Source organism: Protopterus annectens, chromosome 6.part0 (assembly GCF_019279795.1).
Source record: "Protopterus annectens isolate FY-2018-M chromosome 6.part0, PAN1.0, whole genome shotgun sequence".
Classification (NCBI taxonomy): Eukaryota; Metazoa; Chordata; order Ceratodontiformes; family Protopteridae; genus Protopterus; species Protopterus annectens.
In genome coordinates, this window is record NC_056737.1 from 1,775,466,150 (window position 1) to 1,775,480,111 (window position 13,962).

The following is a 13,962-nucleotide window of genomic DNA, read 5'->3' on the forward strand; positions in this document are numbered from 1 at the left end:
ACTTATTTAGCCAAGAAGATCAGAAAATTCATAGGTAGTTAGTAGATGTGCAGTCCAAGAGGAGACCATTGAGGATTCTAGCCCAGTTTCCCCAGACCAATGTCTGGTTAAGTGACTTGTTCATAGTCAAATGGTAGGCAAATGGAACCAAAACCAGACAGCTTCTAATAAACAGCTCATTAGCAGTTCATCTGGTAGGCTGAGCACAGAGCATACCCTCTGAAATTTCTAAAATTGGCACTTTGTGCTGATTCCTTATCTAAAGTAGAGAGAAGTACTATCTTCTGTTGCACTTATAGTTTCTCAGTGAATTATACAAAAATGTATTTCAGATGTCAACTGCCATTAGAATAATGCTATTATTGAAAATGGTTCCAACAAAGCCGTATCCACATTTTGCACTTTACTGAGGTTACTCTGATGAAGTTACAGAGTGTTGGTCAGAAAGTGCTTAACTTGTGTCAGTAAAGAATACAGTTTGTAGCATCTGTCTTCATTTGTGTATTTTAAATCACATTTGCTCCTCACTGCCTTAAACACCAAGTTTACTGCTAGCCCTAACCTGTCCATTATATTCATGTATTCAGACATGCTTTATCCATTTCAGAGTTGCATGGCAGCAGGAACCTTTTCTAGTATTCACTGGTTACAAAATCAAGAAACCAAGTGATTAAAGAAATAATGTCAGTCTTTTTATAATTTCTTTTCATAATTTAATAATCAGTTCAAAGACATTTTGTGCAGAGACAAGATTGTTTCTCAGCTAAGCAACTACAGTATATGGTCAGTCTCACTCCTGTTTCATAGCAAAATCCATACAATCTGCATGTGGTGAAATTTTATTTTCCTGCTCAAATGTTTTTTAATGACATAATCTAGAATTATGCCAAATAGCAAGGAGCAGAGAAGAGAACCTTACAGACACCAGCCAAGTTTCTAGAAGTAATCAGGGTTTATTAACACCTAACATATATACCATGTAGATGTCTGTAGTAACAGTAGCTCAACAGAGATCATGCTCATTTTTGATGCCAAGAAGATAATCCCAGACCAGGTAATATGATTTATTTTCCAGTACTGCGCTATGATTTATTTTCCAGTACTGCATATGATTTATTTTCCAGAACTGTGTTATGATTTATTTTCCAGTACTGCATATGATTTATTTTCCAGTACTGAGCTATGATTTATCTTTCAGTATTGCACTATGATTCATTTTCCAGTATTGAGCTATGATTTATTTTCCAGTACTGCACTATTATTTATTTTCCAGTGTTGCACTATGATTTATTTTCCAGTACTACACTATGATTTATTTTTCAATGCTGCACTCTGATTTATTTTCCAGTAGTGCACTATGATTTATTTTCCATTACTGTGCAATGATTTATTTTCAGTACTGCACTGTGATTTATTTTCCAGTACTGTGCTATGATTTATTTTACAGTGCTGCACTATGATTTATTTTCCAGGACTGCACTATGATTTATTTTCCAGTATTACACTATTATTTATTTTCTAGTGCTGCACTATGATTTATTTTCCAGTACTACACTATGATTTATTTTTCAATGCTGCACTCTGATTTATTTTCCAGTAGTGCACTATGATTTATTTTTCATTATTGTGCAATGATTTATTTTCAGTACTGCACTGTGATTTATTTTCCAGTACTGTGCTATGATTTATTTTACAGTGCTGCACTATGATTTATTTTCCAGGACTGCACTATGATTTATTTTCCAGTATTACACTATTATTTATTTTCTAGTGCTGCACTATGATTTATTTTCCAGGACTGTGCTATGATTTATTTTCCAGTACTGCACTATGATTTATTTTCCAGTGCAGCACTATGATTTATTTTCCAGTACTACACTGACTTATTTCCCAGTATTACGCTAGGATTTATTGTCCAGTGCTGCACTATGATTTATTTTCCAGTGCTGCACTATGATTTATTTCCCAGTACTGCGCAATGATTTATTTTCTATTGTTGCACTAGGATTTATTTCCCAGTACTGCGCAATGATTTATTTTCTAGTGTTGCACTATGATGTATTTTCCAGTGCTGCATTATGATTTATTTTCAAGTACTTCACTATGATTTATTTGCCAGTACTGGCACTGCAGCATAAGTGTTATGCTGCCCTTGGATACAGTGTCAGACTGAGGTCACCCCACCTGAGTCGGTGGTAGCTCAGGTGGATGTAAAAGATACCATGGCATTATTGAAAAGGAAAGGATTTATTTGAATTAAAATTGTTCACTGCTTTATCACAGATTTAATCAATATATGCCATCATTATTTTCTTTTTTTATTGTCTTTTAAATTCAAATATAAACTAAAAGATTTCCAATCCACATCTGCAAAATTCCAATTGGTACATGTCAATCTTATTATTGTTTCAAGCACCATGTCTATGCCCTACTCTTTATTCCAAAAATGAATGTTCTATCCTTACCATTTAAATATGTCAGACACATTTTATTATTGCTTTGTCTATATTTTCTTGATCTACTCCTGATGCATCTTCTGAAATTTCCTGATGTCAAAGTTTCCCTAATCAATATGAAGAACACCTTGTGTCTGCCCTGAAAGTAGACTATGCCTAGTAGAATTGAATCTATTCAACAAAAGTAAGTAAGTAATAAATACATAAATAAATAAATGACAAATGCATAACTATTTGTCCACTAGGCTGGAGAACTCTTATCTAACCAAAGCTTATAGGGTCATACAATGATCAGTGGCAATAAGATCTATGAGGTGGTTAAAAATAGAGCAGTAAAAATAATCTAGGCATTAGTAATCTCATAAATGGAGTAGATTATCTGGCAAAAATGTGCATTATTTGACAAAGTAATACATTTCACTGTCTTCCAGAGGATCATGATAATGGAGAATTCACCCTTCAGGTGATGTGATCCCAAAGGTAATTATATTTCTAGTAGAGTTTACAGAGCTATAGCCTTTGAATGAGGGTTACAGGAGAGTTTACCCCAACAAAAAAGATAATTCTAAATTCTTTTTGCAGTTCCTAGGTTTTTTGATACAGCATGCATTTAAACAACAGGTGTTTTTGAAAGTTTCCAAGAGACCTTTAATGAATCCTATCATTTAGTGGCCTCCGAAAGACATGCGTGAAAGGACATGCCTTCGCTGAAGGTTGGGCGTCAGGCTGGCAACTCTGCACCATAAAAATCGACTGCCAATCATTAGCAGACCAGATTTCCACTGTGGCGACCCCTAACCAGGAAAAGCCGAAAAGACAAACAATTTACAGCTTGGTGCCATGACTCTGCTTAACCTACTATTTTATCCAACAATGTTTGCTGGGTTTTGAAGTATCTCAGAACTTTGTGTTATACAAACTGCTCAATAACCATAGCAAAAAATGAGCCCATTGAAACGAGTTAAACAGTTCCTTGAATCTGTTTTTTGATAAGAGGTGTACATTATAAGGCTGTGGCTTACCAGTCTTTAACATGAAAACAGCTCTAAAAACCATAAAATATTCACACTGCCATGAACCAGTAATCAGGCACGTACTTGAAATTCAAATGTGCAGTACTGAATTTATTTAAGGTATTGTGCTTGCTCTTCACACTGAACTACTGCTCATTGTTCTGATTTTGGATGAAACAGCTCTATTTCATCACTAAACTTGTCAGACTTCTTTGAGAAGGTCACAAGAGCCATGGATGATGGCAAAATGGTACAAACTGCCCACCTTGACCTGGCAAAGGCATTTCCCAATACTTCACTTGGGTATTATAGACAAACTCTCAAGTTTAGGCATAAATGCATATGTCACCCAGTAAATAGGCAAATGGCTCATAGATCCCTGGCTTGTTACTAGTGGTGTACCACAGGGCTCAGTACTGGGATCTATCTTGCTTGGAATATCATTTTCTGAAGTCAAGGCTAATGTAGAAGGCCTTTGGCTTACCAAATTTGCTAATGAATGCAAGCTCAGTGCAATCACTGAATCTCTCATTGATGTAGATATCCTCCAAGAAGATCTGACAGAGACAAATAACTTGTGCTTGAACCATGGCCTAAAACTCAATGTAAAAAAATGCATAATTATTCCCTTTGGGAAGATGACCACCCCTGCAAATTACAACATTGATAACACTCCCATAAGAGGAGACCTAGTGGTAAAGGACTTGGGAACTCAGGCTGACAGTAACCAGAACTTTGATCACCATGTGTACATGATGGTGAGAAAATAGGGGCATGGCATATAGATCTAAGGTGATCATAATACCATTACACTCAGTTCTCATTAGACCAATAATCGAGTACAATGCACCCTTTCGTATGCACCTGTCCAGGCATTTGCAACAACTGGAGTGACCACAGTGGTTCCTTACTGAAGAAACACATGATGTAAATGGTATGCCCTATGCAGACTGCCTAAAAGCCCTATCCCCGTGCTCAGTCTCCTATATACTACTGAGGGGCAATTTATGCCTAACCTACAAGACATTCTCCTATCCAGCCTAAATGGATCTGCTACACATCTGCAAAGTAAGCAGCCCTAGAATTACCCAATCTAAACCTCGTCTATGACATAGACAAAAGGGATAGGTATGTGTCTCAAAAATCGCCCCTTTTCTGAAACAGACACCCCATTCATGTGAAACAGAACTCTTCTCTAAGCCTGTTTAAACACAATTTGGTCCAATGCATGGGGAATTGCAAATTCACCCCTGACTTATCAGCTGTATCCCTCATGGACAGGGGCAGTTTGTAGATATCCTAAGTCACAGCCATATACCAAAGCTGTTCCAGCCCATGAACACTGATAATTGGTAAATTTAGGGCATGAATGACTAGGGTGAAAAACGCTCTACGGACATTAGCCAAGTAACCTCCTATGAACCTATGATTCTATGATTAAACTGTAAGAGTATGAGTCACAGGGAAAACTAATGCTGAAACGGTCCAGTTTTACAACCTAAATATCTCCTCAATCATTAATAATATGGCAGTTGCACATGCCATAAGACCTTTGCCATCCCTGAAATGACTATACTAAAGATATGTTCATGTTACTCAAAACATTTTGCTTGATGAAGAGTATAAAAGACTATGTGCATTTTCCACATTTCTTGCCTTCTTATCTCGTCCTTCACCTTATATTATTTATTTTGTTTTCTGGCACATTCAATTGATGCCTGATTTTTATCTACTTCTGGTTTGATTTCCATTCCTGTTTGACGCCAATATGCTTCTGCTAGATTAAGCAGAGAAGTCATCTTAAATTTATTCTCCTCATGTTTCAAAACATTCACTATATTTGGGTCTTGTGACATCAGCAGATATGTGTGCAGTCCCACAATTGCAGATCTGTACATGTGTATACATTGACTGCTTTTCATTGGTGTGGCATTACATTACATTTTCATTTTTCTACTGGATTTATTCTCATTCATTTTGGGAAACGTTTCTGCTGCTGGTTTAGTGCTTCATTGAGTGGCTGTTTTGTAGATCTGTACATGTAATCAAATTCAAGGAAGCCCATCCCTCCTTCAGAATGAGGAATACATAATCTTGGTATACACTGATTTTTATAAATCATTTGGTGAGCATGAAGCATCCTTCTTGCTTTCCTGTCTAATCTATCCAACATGTTTTGGGGCCGGTCAATCACTCCAAAACTGTAAGTTAGGACAGGAGGAGAAAATTGGTTTATAGCTTGAATTTTGTTTCTAGATGTTAATGCGGTTTTCAGGATTAATATAAGTCTTCTAAAGTATTCCTTACAGGGGACATGCTGTCAAATGGCAGAACTCCATTTCTTCTTACATTCACAACCCTACTGGTGTTCCCCAAGTCTCAATATTAGGACCTCTTCTGTTCAACATCTTTAACAATAGCCTCCATCAACCAATTCAGCATGGCTCCCTAGTTCAGCATGCAGATGACTCCACCATAGTCTGCACTGCTGACAACTCAACTTTATTACAACTAGTCAGCCAAACTGCATTTACCACTGTTGAGACCTGGCTCCACAAAAATCACCTTTCCTTAAACCCTAATAAAACCAAACTCATGATCTTTTCTCTCAAGAAAAAACATACCCCCTTAACAAATCCTTTTTCAATATATTTTATCTTAATTCCACTAAAATTGAACTAGTGACCCACACAAAACTGTTAGGGGTTATAATCAACACAACCTCAGATTTGATCTCCATGTTCATAATAACATCAGTAAGACCCATAGAAAACTAGGACTCCTCTACAGACATAACCAGTTCCTCTCCCTCCCCACAAAACAAATTATTGCCTCTTCTTACTTACTTCCTTCTCTAGTATATGGTACACTGTTATTCACTAACCTCCAGTCCTCCCTGAAATCTAAACTAGAAACATGCTACAACAGGATAGCTAAATTCGCTACAAATAGTCGTCACTCTACCCACCACTGCATTGCCCTAAATAAACTACATTGACTCAAATTCCCCCACTACTTAACCTATCTTCAACTAACTACTACACACAAATTAATTAATAAACCTCAAGACTGCCCTGCCCTAAAGTCCTTATTTGTCCATTATAACCTTAATAGGCTACCTGCCGGTCAGCTACTATACTCCTGGGTCGTTGTTTAAACATGGAATAATCTACCTACATGCATATGCACAAATCAATGCAATGCCAACTTTAAAGCTGCCCTGCATGCACATCTCCTCTCCAAATGGACTTGTAACTGTTCAGTACCTCCACCAGCTATTACCTAATTCCTAGCGTCTTTTTATCTGCTCTTATTTTCTCCTTCACACATACTCTCGTACAAACACCTGCACATATCTTCTCAGGCTAATTTATCACCAAACTTCCCTCTCTCTCTTTACCTAATGCAACTAATAAGCTCTATCCCAACCCCCTGTATTATATTTCATTACCTTCTTTATATCTCCAATACTGCTATCTCAATATAGCAGTACGTCACCCTAGTCATCTGATGGTCTATTATTCTCTCCTCATCTATTGGCCTATTCTTCTCCCCTATATTCTATACTTTTGTACACCCACTATTTTTTTCTGCCAACTTACATTACTTGTACGCAACTACACCTGCTATTATATATACTCAATACAAGTGCCTTGTAGTACTGTATTTGCTACATGATTTTTCTCTGTATTTGTCATGTGATTGCACTGTCCTAAACTTTTAAGTGTGCCTCAAATTGTATTGTAACTAGACCGGCTTAAACTATTAGCTGTGCCTTGGATTGTATTTCTCTGTATTATGTCTGTCTTATTATGTGTTTGTTGTTCTTGTACAATGCATTTTGTTTTACTAACTGCTCTGAACACTATGTACATTCATACTTACTGCCTTTGTGCAGCTTTTCTCCCTGGGCCTCCACTGAAGATGGGCTCTTCCTGGCTCAGTGGACTCTCCCAGTAAACAAATGCCAATAAATAAATAAAATGTCATATGAGAACTGACGTTTAATGTGATACACCATAGGGATATGTTAGGAGTGGAACAGAATAAATGACCAAAAGGAGTAAATTAATGAAACCTCCTTCCAGAATCCTTCAGTCACCACAAGCACGCCTCAGACAGTTATAACCTAATCAGAGGTGATATAATCTTAGAGCTGTGTATAATAAATTGGAGGTAGGAGTTTCTCCCACTTAATGGGGGCAAGTATTACAACCAGCAGTCAGTCCCCGTTTGGTGATTAGAGGATTCAGGGAAGGTAATTCTGTAAATGGATCTTTGGTCAAATTGACCTCTGTCATCTGTAGTGGACCAAGCTGTAGTATATTTTGTGAATGAGATCATCACTGTAACTTTTATGCTGGATATTGTAAACTTTTCAAGAAGAATTTTATTTTAAGCACTGGATTCATTTTATGCTACATTGCCTTTTATTGTGTTTTTTTTACTGGATCATAAATTAATTCCTTTCTAGGATGGACACACAAATTATTGTAATCTTTCATGTAAGTTATCCATTCACTTTCTTTTTCTTCAGCTTCTACTGACCACTGAGCTTCAGAGTAACTGCCTGTTGACAACACTGTCCATTTTTCTGCTTTGGAGAGGCAGCTTGCTGGCAATGAGTGTCTGATGTTATCACTCACTCGCTCACTGAGACAAGGCTGTGTTTAGAGGTGGGGTCTCCTCCTCATACTGAAATAGCTGCAGAGTATTATTTCAGATATTCACACCCCTCAGGTGTCCCCATTCTGCTTGCCATGACCAGCAGCATACCTCACAACTATCCCTAATTTTGCAAAAGATCCCTGGTCTTATATTTTTTGCCCTACCCATTGTACATTTTTTCTGGTAAATCACTGAGGATTGCAATCAATCAACAATGCTAACAATTAGTGTCTATATATCTTATTATTCAGAAGACACACTGATGCAAAACCCGTTGTTTTATTAATTTTTCTTAAGTGAATTAGAGTAACATTTTAGACCATTGTCCCCCCCATTATTTTTGATTTTGCCTTGACTTTTGTAAATAAATAAATAAATAAGTTGATAGTTATGCCCACTGACAACTGAATACATGCCAGAATTAAGGTTGGCAGCCAGTCAATTCTTCACTCTTTTCCAAAAATAAAATCAGAAAAGTAAGTGACCATCACATACTCCCATGACAGCCTCCTAGTGCTGAGCTGCTAATCAAACGTAATTCACTGGTGGTGTAAACAAATCTATGCATTGTGAAGTTTGGCCTGCAACTAGCCCTCAGAAGCATTACTTAAATAGCTATGGTCATTGCCTGGCTTGCTGAAGACAGAATCAGCATGATTGTTAATAATCAGTTATGTAAGCCTTATTAAGTTACTGAAAACACTTTCTGTTTCAGGTCCCACGTATTCTTGTTTGGATAATGATGGAAATTGCGATCATTGGTTCTGACATGCAAGAAGTCATTGGCACTGCCATCGCTTTTAACCTCCTATCTGTGGGATGGTAATGTGTATTTCTGGTAACTTATCATTATGTTGTCTGTTTCATTCATTCACACCAAAAGTGAAAACTTAAACTCCTGCAGGATAAAAACTTTCTTAGATTACTAAGCTGTTTCTATGAAATCAAGTTAATAATCATAAGGAAAACAAATGTAGACATCATGTTAATATAAACTGAATTTAAAAGATACAAACAACTGTCATTCAGCACACTCTTTAAACTGCTAATTTAAGTGCATTCAGTCTTTTCACAAATATTGTCCTTTCAATAATTCATTCTTTCATTTATTTATTCATTTTCTAAACTGCCTGTCTTGTGAGGGTTGAAAAGGTAACAAGCAAAGCAAGGGATACTAGAATTTCCTTTCAACAGCAACAGTCTCCAGCTCACCCTTTGGCAACAACAGATGTTCCCAAACAAGTAGATATAATACCGCCATCATTTCTTGGGTCTACCCTGGGGGTATATAGTCAGTGGGTCATGTCTGGTAGGAGATGGTCAGGAGGCATCCACACAGGGTGTCCAAGCCACCCCTACTGGCTCCCGTCACCATAATGAGCAGGGTTTGTACTCCAAGATACTCCTGGGTTGCTGTGCCCTTTGCTCAGTCATCGAATGTCAGCCTTACCCAGCAAAGGAAGCTCATCTCTGCCCTTTGCATCCATAATTTCATCTTTTCAATCACTATCCAAACTCATTATTATAGGTTAGGACAAGGACAAAGACTATTTAATTTAAATATGTGCCCTAAAAGTCAGCTCTCATTTTACCACCACAGTCCAGTACAACACTTGCATTACTGTCACTGCAACACCCATCTACTGGTCTGTCTTCTTTTCACCATTGCTTTTCTTCATGAATAAACCCACATGATACTTAAAGTACTCTACCTGTTGTACCTGTTCCTTCCTCATGTGCAGAGAACAATCCACTTTTGCAGGCAGGCAAGAACTATCACCTCTTATTTGGTGATGCTGATTGTCTTTCCAGTGCATGTTGGAGATCAAAATTGCTTAAGGCCAAGAGGACATAATCATCTATAGAAAACAGAAATGCAACAAACATATCCTCAAACTGGATTCCCTCCAAATGTTTGCTGTGCCTTTATAGTCTACCAATGAATATCACGTCCCAGATTTTCATCATCAGATTGTCTTCTGCTTTCCTGCACGTGTGCCTGTTCAGCTTAATGCTGAGAATACAGATGCATCTACTTCTCAAAAGTAGGTACTAGGTGGCATACAGCAGTAGGAGTGCTAGATCCCATGTTGTAGCACTTCTCACATGTTCAGAGGAGCACGGTCATATGCCTTTTGCAAGGAACAGAACACATGTAGACAGTACTGTTCAACTCACATGACCCCTCAAGTATCTTTGTAAGGACAACGATTTGATCCAGGATTCCATCTACAGGATGGAGCAGACATTGCTTCACCTGCATCAAATGCTTAATGATTGCATGATGTCTCCATTCAAGCATGTGACATATGCTTCCTGGAAAGGCTAAGGAGTGTGATACCTTAGCAACGGGAACAAACCCTCCTGTCTCAGTTTTTCAGAATGGGGATCACTACCTCAGGTTTTCAGTCTATAATTATTGTCCTACTTTCCATATTAAATTGAAAAGCTGTTTTAACCATGAGATACCATCATTGTCTAACATCTTCAACATTTCCAGTCTGATCTCATCCATTCCCACAACTTTTGCAGAGTGTAAATGTTTAATAACCACAGTGAATGCCGATACTAAAATGAACCTATTTCCACCATCTGCTTCTGCACTGCTTCCTCATAGGAAGGAAAGGACACCTGATTCAGGATTTCCTAAAGGTACTCCTCCCACCACTCAATGATGTCACCAGTTGTGGTCAGCATTTCTCCACCCTTACCAAAACCCCAAGAACAGCTTGAACACTAGCATCTTCTCAATCATAAGAATACTTATTTAGACATTTTCTGAATTCACCTGAAAGTCATTACCCATGGGGTTGCCAAACTCCTCTTTCACCCATGGCCTCACTTTCTTGAATGCTGCAGCTGCTTATTTCCTGGCTTGATGATACCTATCATAGCACTGCACATAATGTGTATTTTTAAACAGGCACCTACTTTCACCTCTTGTGTCCACCAAGTGACCATAAGGTTACTGCAATGACAGGTGACAACCACTTTTTTACTCTAGCTATTATGGGGTCTACTTGGATTCCACATCCCCAGCCTCCCTATCTGTACAGGAGAACCACTCCTGAAGGTGGGGGTTCATCTCATTGCACACAGGTACTCCAGTTAGGCATTCTCACAACACCCTTATTATATGTGAGGGTTTCTTAGTCTGTAGAGCTGTTGTCCTGGCCATCTGGTCAGAGTCACCACCTCACAGTGATCACTTGATAACTGAGCATCTGTCATGATCCTGATGTCCAGAAAGTACAACAAAATGTTTGATGACACAAATACAAAAAGACAATCGTTGACTTTTGTTGCAAAGTGTTTTGGCATCCGATACACAAACTAGCATTCTTGCATTTGCACATGGTCTATGTTATGCACACTCATGATAATAAAGGAGATGTGTGCAACGCCCTGAGCAGCTATTAGTGCAAGGTCCACAATCAACACATTTCTTGTTTGCAGTTTACTGTCATGCAACTCTCTCCTTTATTGGCATAAACTTTGACTCTATAGCACCAAGCTGGGGGATTGTGAGTATCACTATGCTCACCTGGAGGGGTACATAGCTAACATTACATGACTATTGGATTATAAATTGCTTTGAAATTATAGAAATATATTTAGTTGAGGATATTCTAACCAAATCTTTATATCTCATGTACTCGATTTCTCTAACAAATTGTATTTTCCTTAACAGTCCTGTTGTTAGCAGTTCTATATTTCATTACTTGCAATAAGTTTACTAAATTATAGACTGACATACTATATTTCTAACAGTAGGAGTAAACTGTCTGAGTTAAAGAGAATCTCAACTTCCCTAAAAACCTTTTAATACTACTTAACTTTTCTAATATATTATTTTTTTATTTTTGTTATTAATTTATTAGTTAACCAGTTAAACTCATGTAACACAAATGACCCTTGTTCAGGATGACCAGGAAGCAGTTTCTGGTTAAGTTAATTATATGTTGCATTCCTTTTGTAATGGAAACATACACATCCTCATTATTTGTCTCTTCATGTCTTTTTTCTCTTACGATTCACAAATAATATTTGCCAACATCTATACACTCTCTTTTCTCTGTTAATGATAAGTATTCCCATCACACTGGAATAAGTTGTGAGAGAATGGATCTAATTTTTAACAGCAAACTCACAATGCTTGAAATAAAAACATTTGTTACTTTTCTGATCATAAATTTAGCTGGAAACTTTTACCTTCTCTAAGTTGTATTTTGAAAAAGGGACATTGTTTCCTACGAGTTCTTGCACAAAATGAAAAGGTATTCACCAGTTTACTTTTCTAGTCTGAAAAACTGAAACCACTGTTATAAATGTTTTACAGATTTTTTTTATTATAAGAAGAATCAAATCTTATTAATGCACCTGAATGTTTTTTTAGAATTGCACTTGCTAAAAGTTATGTATATTTTCTATACCCTATTTTTATCAGTTCAGACTTAAGAAAACATTTGTATACTTTGAATACAAACAGTTGGGCTACATGACATTTGTTCTTCTTTTTCAACTGCTACTGCAGATAGATACAAATTATTGTTCTGCCCCTTTTGGGAATCATTTGATATGTCTTGTCTGGCAACCGTGAGTTCCAAAATATGGAAACGTAATGGTCGAAAGATCAAACTTGTATATACCAATTCTAAGATGCCATTTCTCAGAATATTCCCTTTTCTCTGATGTATGGCAATCTCAGAGTTGGCATATATTAGTTCAGGGTGTATGGGGGGGCTTTGCCTGCCCTGCAAAAAGAAGTTTAAGAGTAATTTTTGACAATTGCTCTTCTCCTGTGTTTGTCTTTTTTTTTTGGCTTGTCAGTGCACTGCATTTTGAGTGCCAACATTTCAATACGGAGCCATTTCTTTCCTCTGATTCTTAACTATTTTATGTATAAGTTTGTTTTATCACTTTGATTACAGATTTTGAAAATAAAATGCTTCATCAGATCATTGGCATAGAGGTATGAAGCTTTGACTATCAAACAGAGAAATGAGGTTTGACTAAAAGGCCATGTACTGGAGAACCTGACTTGAGAGGGATAAGACTGAAAAGGCTTGATCCTACTCAGCTCTCTCTCATGGCAGAAGGAAAGGAGAAAGCACTTGATATGATGGGGAGGCTTGCCTTTGCCTGCTCCTGGTGGAGTTAGGGGAAGCAGGAGATATGTTACTGCTGGGCAATGGGTATGTATATGGGGGGTGCTCATAGGGTATCTGTCACTGTGTAGGCATGGCCTTTCCCCCCTATAATGGCAATTTTACACGCAGTTGTATGCAAAAGCCATCACATCATAAGTAGCAGGGCCAAAATACCAATCCTTTTGCCACAAGAGACCAGATGGTTACACTATGGTGGCTTTTGTATGTCTGCTCCACACTTATAGCCACAATTTACCAAAATCAGTGACAGCCATAAGGTTATTCTCATGTGGAATGGTAACAGTGGCCATGGGCTAAGACAAAACTATGGAACACATCTAGAGTCTGAAGTCAGCCCAGCTCACCTAAGGACAGCTCAGCCATGGACAGGACAGAGTTGGTAACTTGCTGCAAAAATAAAATATTAGCTTTAAAACTGTACTCATTTAATTCATTACCATGTTCCTCTTGCTTTAATATATGGTCAGTGATTTCATGTAGCAGTTTTTTCTTGCATCAAACACAACTGTTGCTTATATTCTTTTATTTACCCCATAATATTACTATAAGAAAGTTAAAGTCTCTCCCCGGGATTCATGAAGCTCAGCACAAGGACGGTGTTAGCCTTGCGCTGACCGTGCAGTGTAGAGGTGGCGCAGCAGCACCACATGCATA

At 37.6% G+C, this 13,962-nt stretch overlaps 1 protein-coding gene across 1 annotated transcript in view; it reads left to right on the forward strand.

Moving 5' to 3' along the window:
* Positions 1–13,962, forward strand: part of LOC122804931 (natural resistance-associated macrophage protein 1-like) — a 757,143-nt gene that overhangs the window by 257,914 nt on the left and 485,267 nt on the right. The window contains exon 5 of the mRNA XM_044075149.1: positions 8,853–8,959. Within this exon, the coding sequence (XP_043931084.1) occupies positions 8,853–8,959 (107 nt within the window). The remainder of the gene's footprint in view (positions 1–8,852; positions 8,960–13,962) is intronic.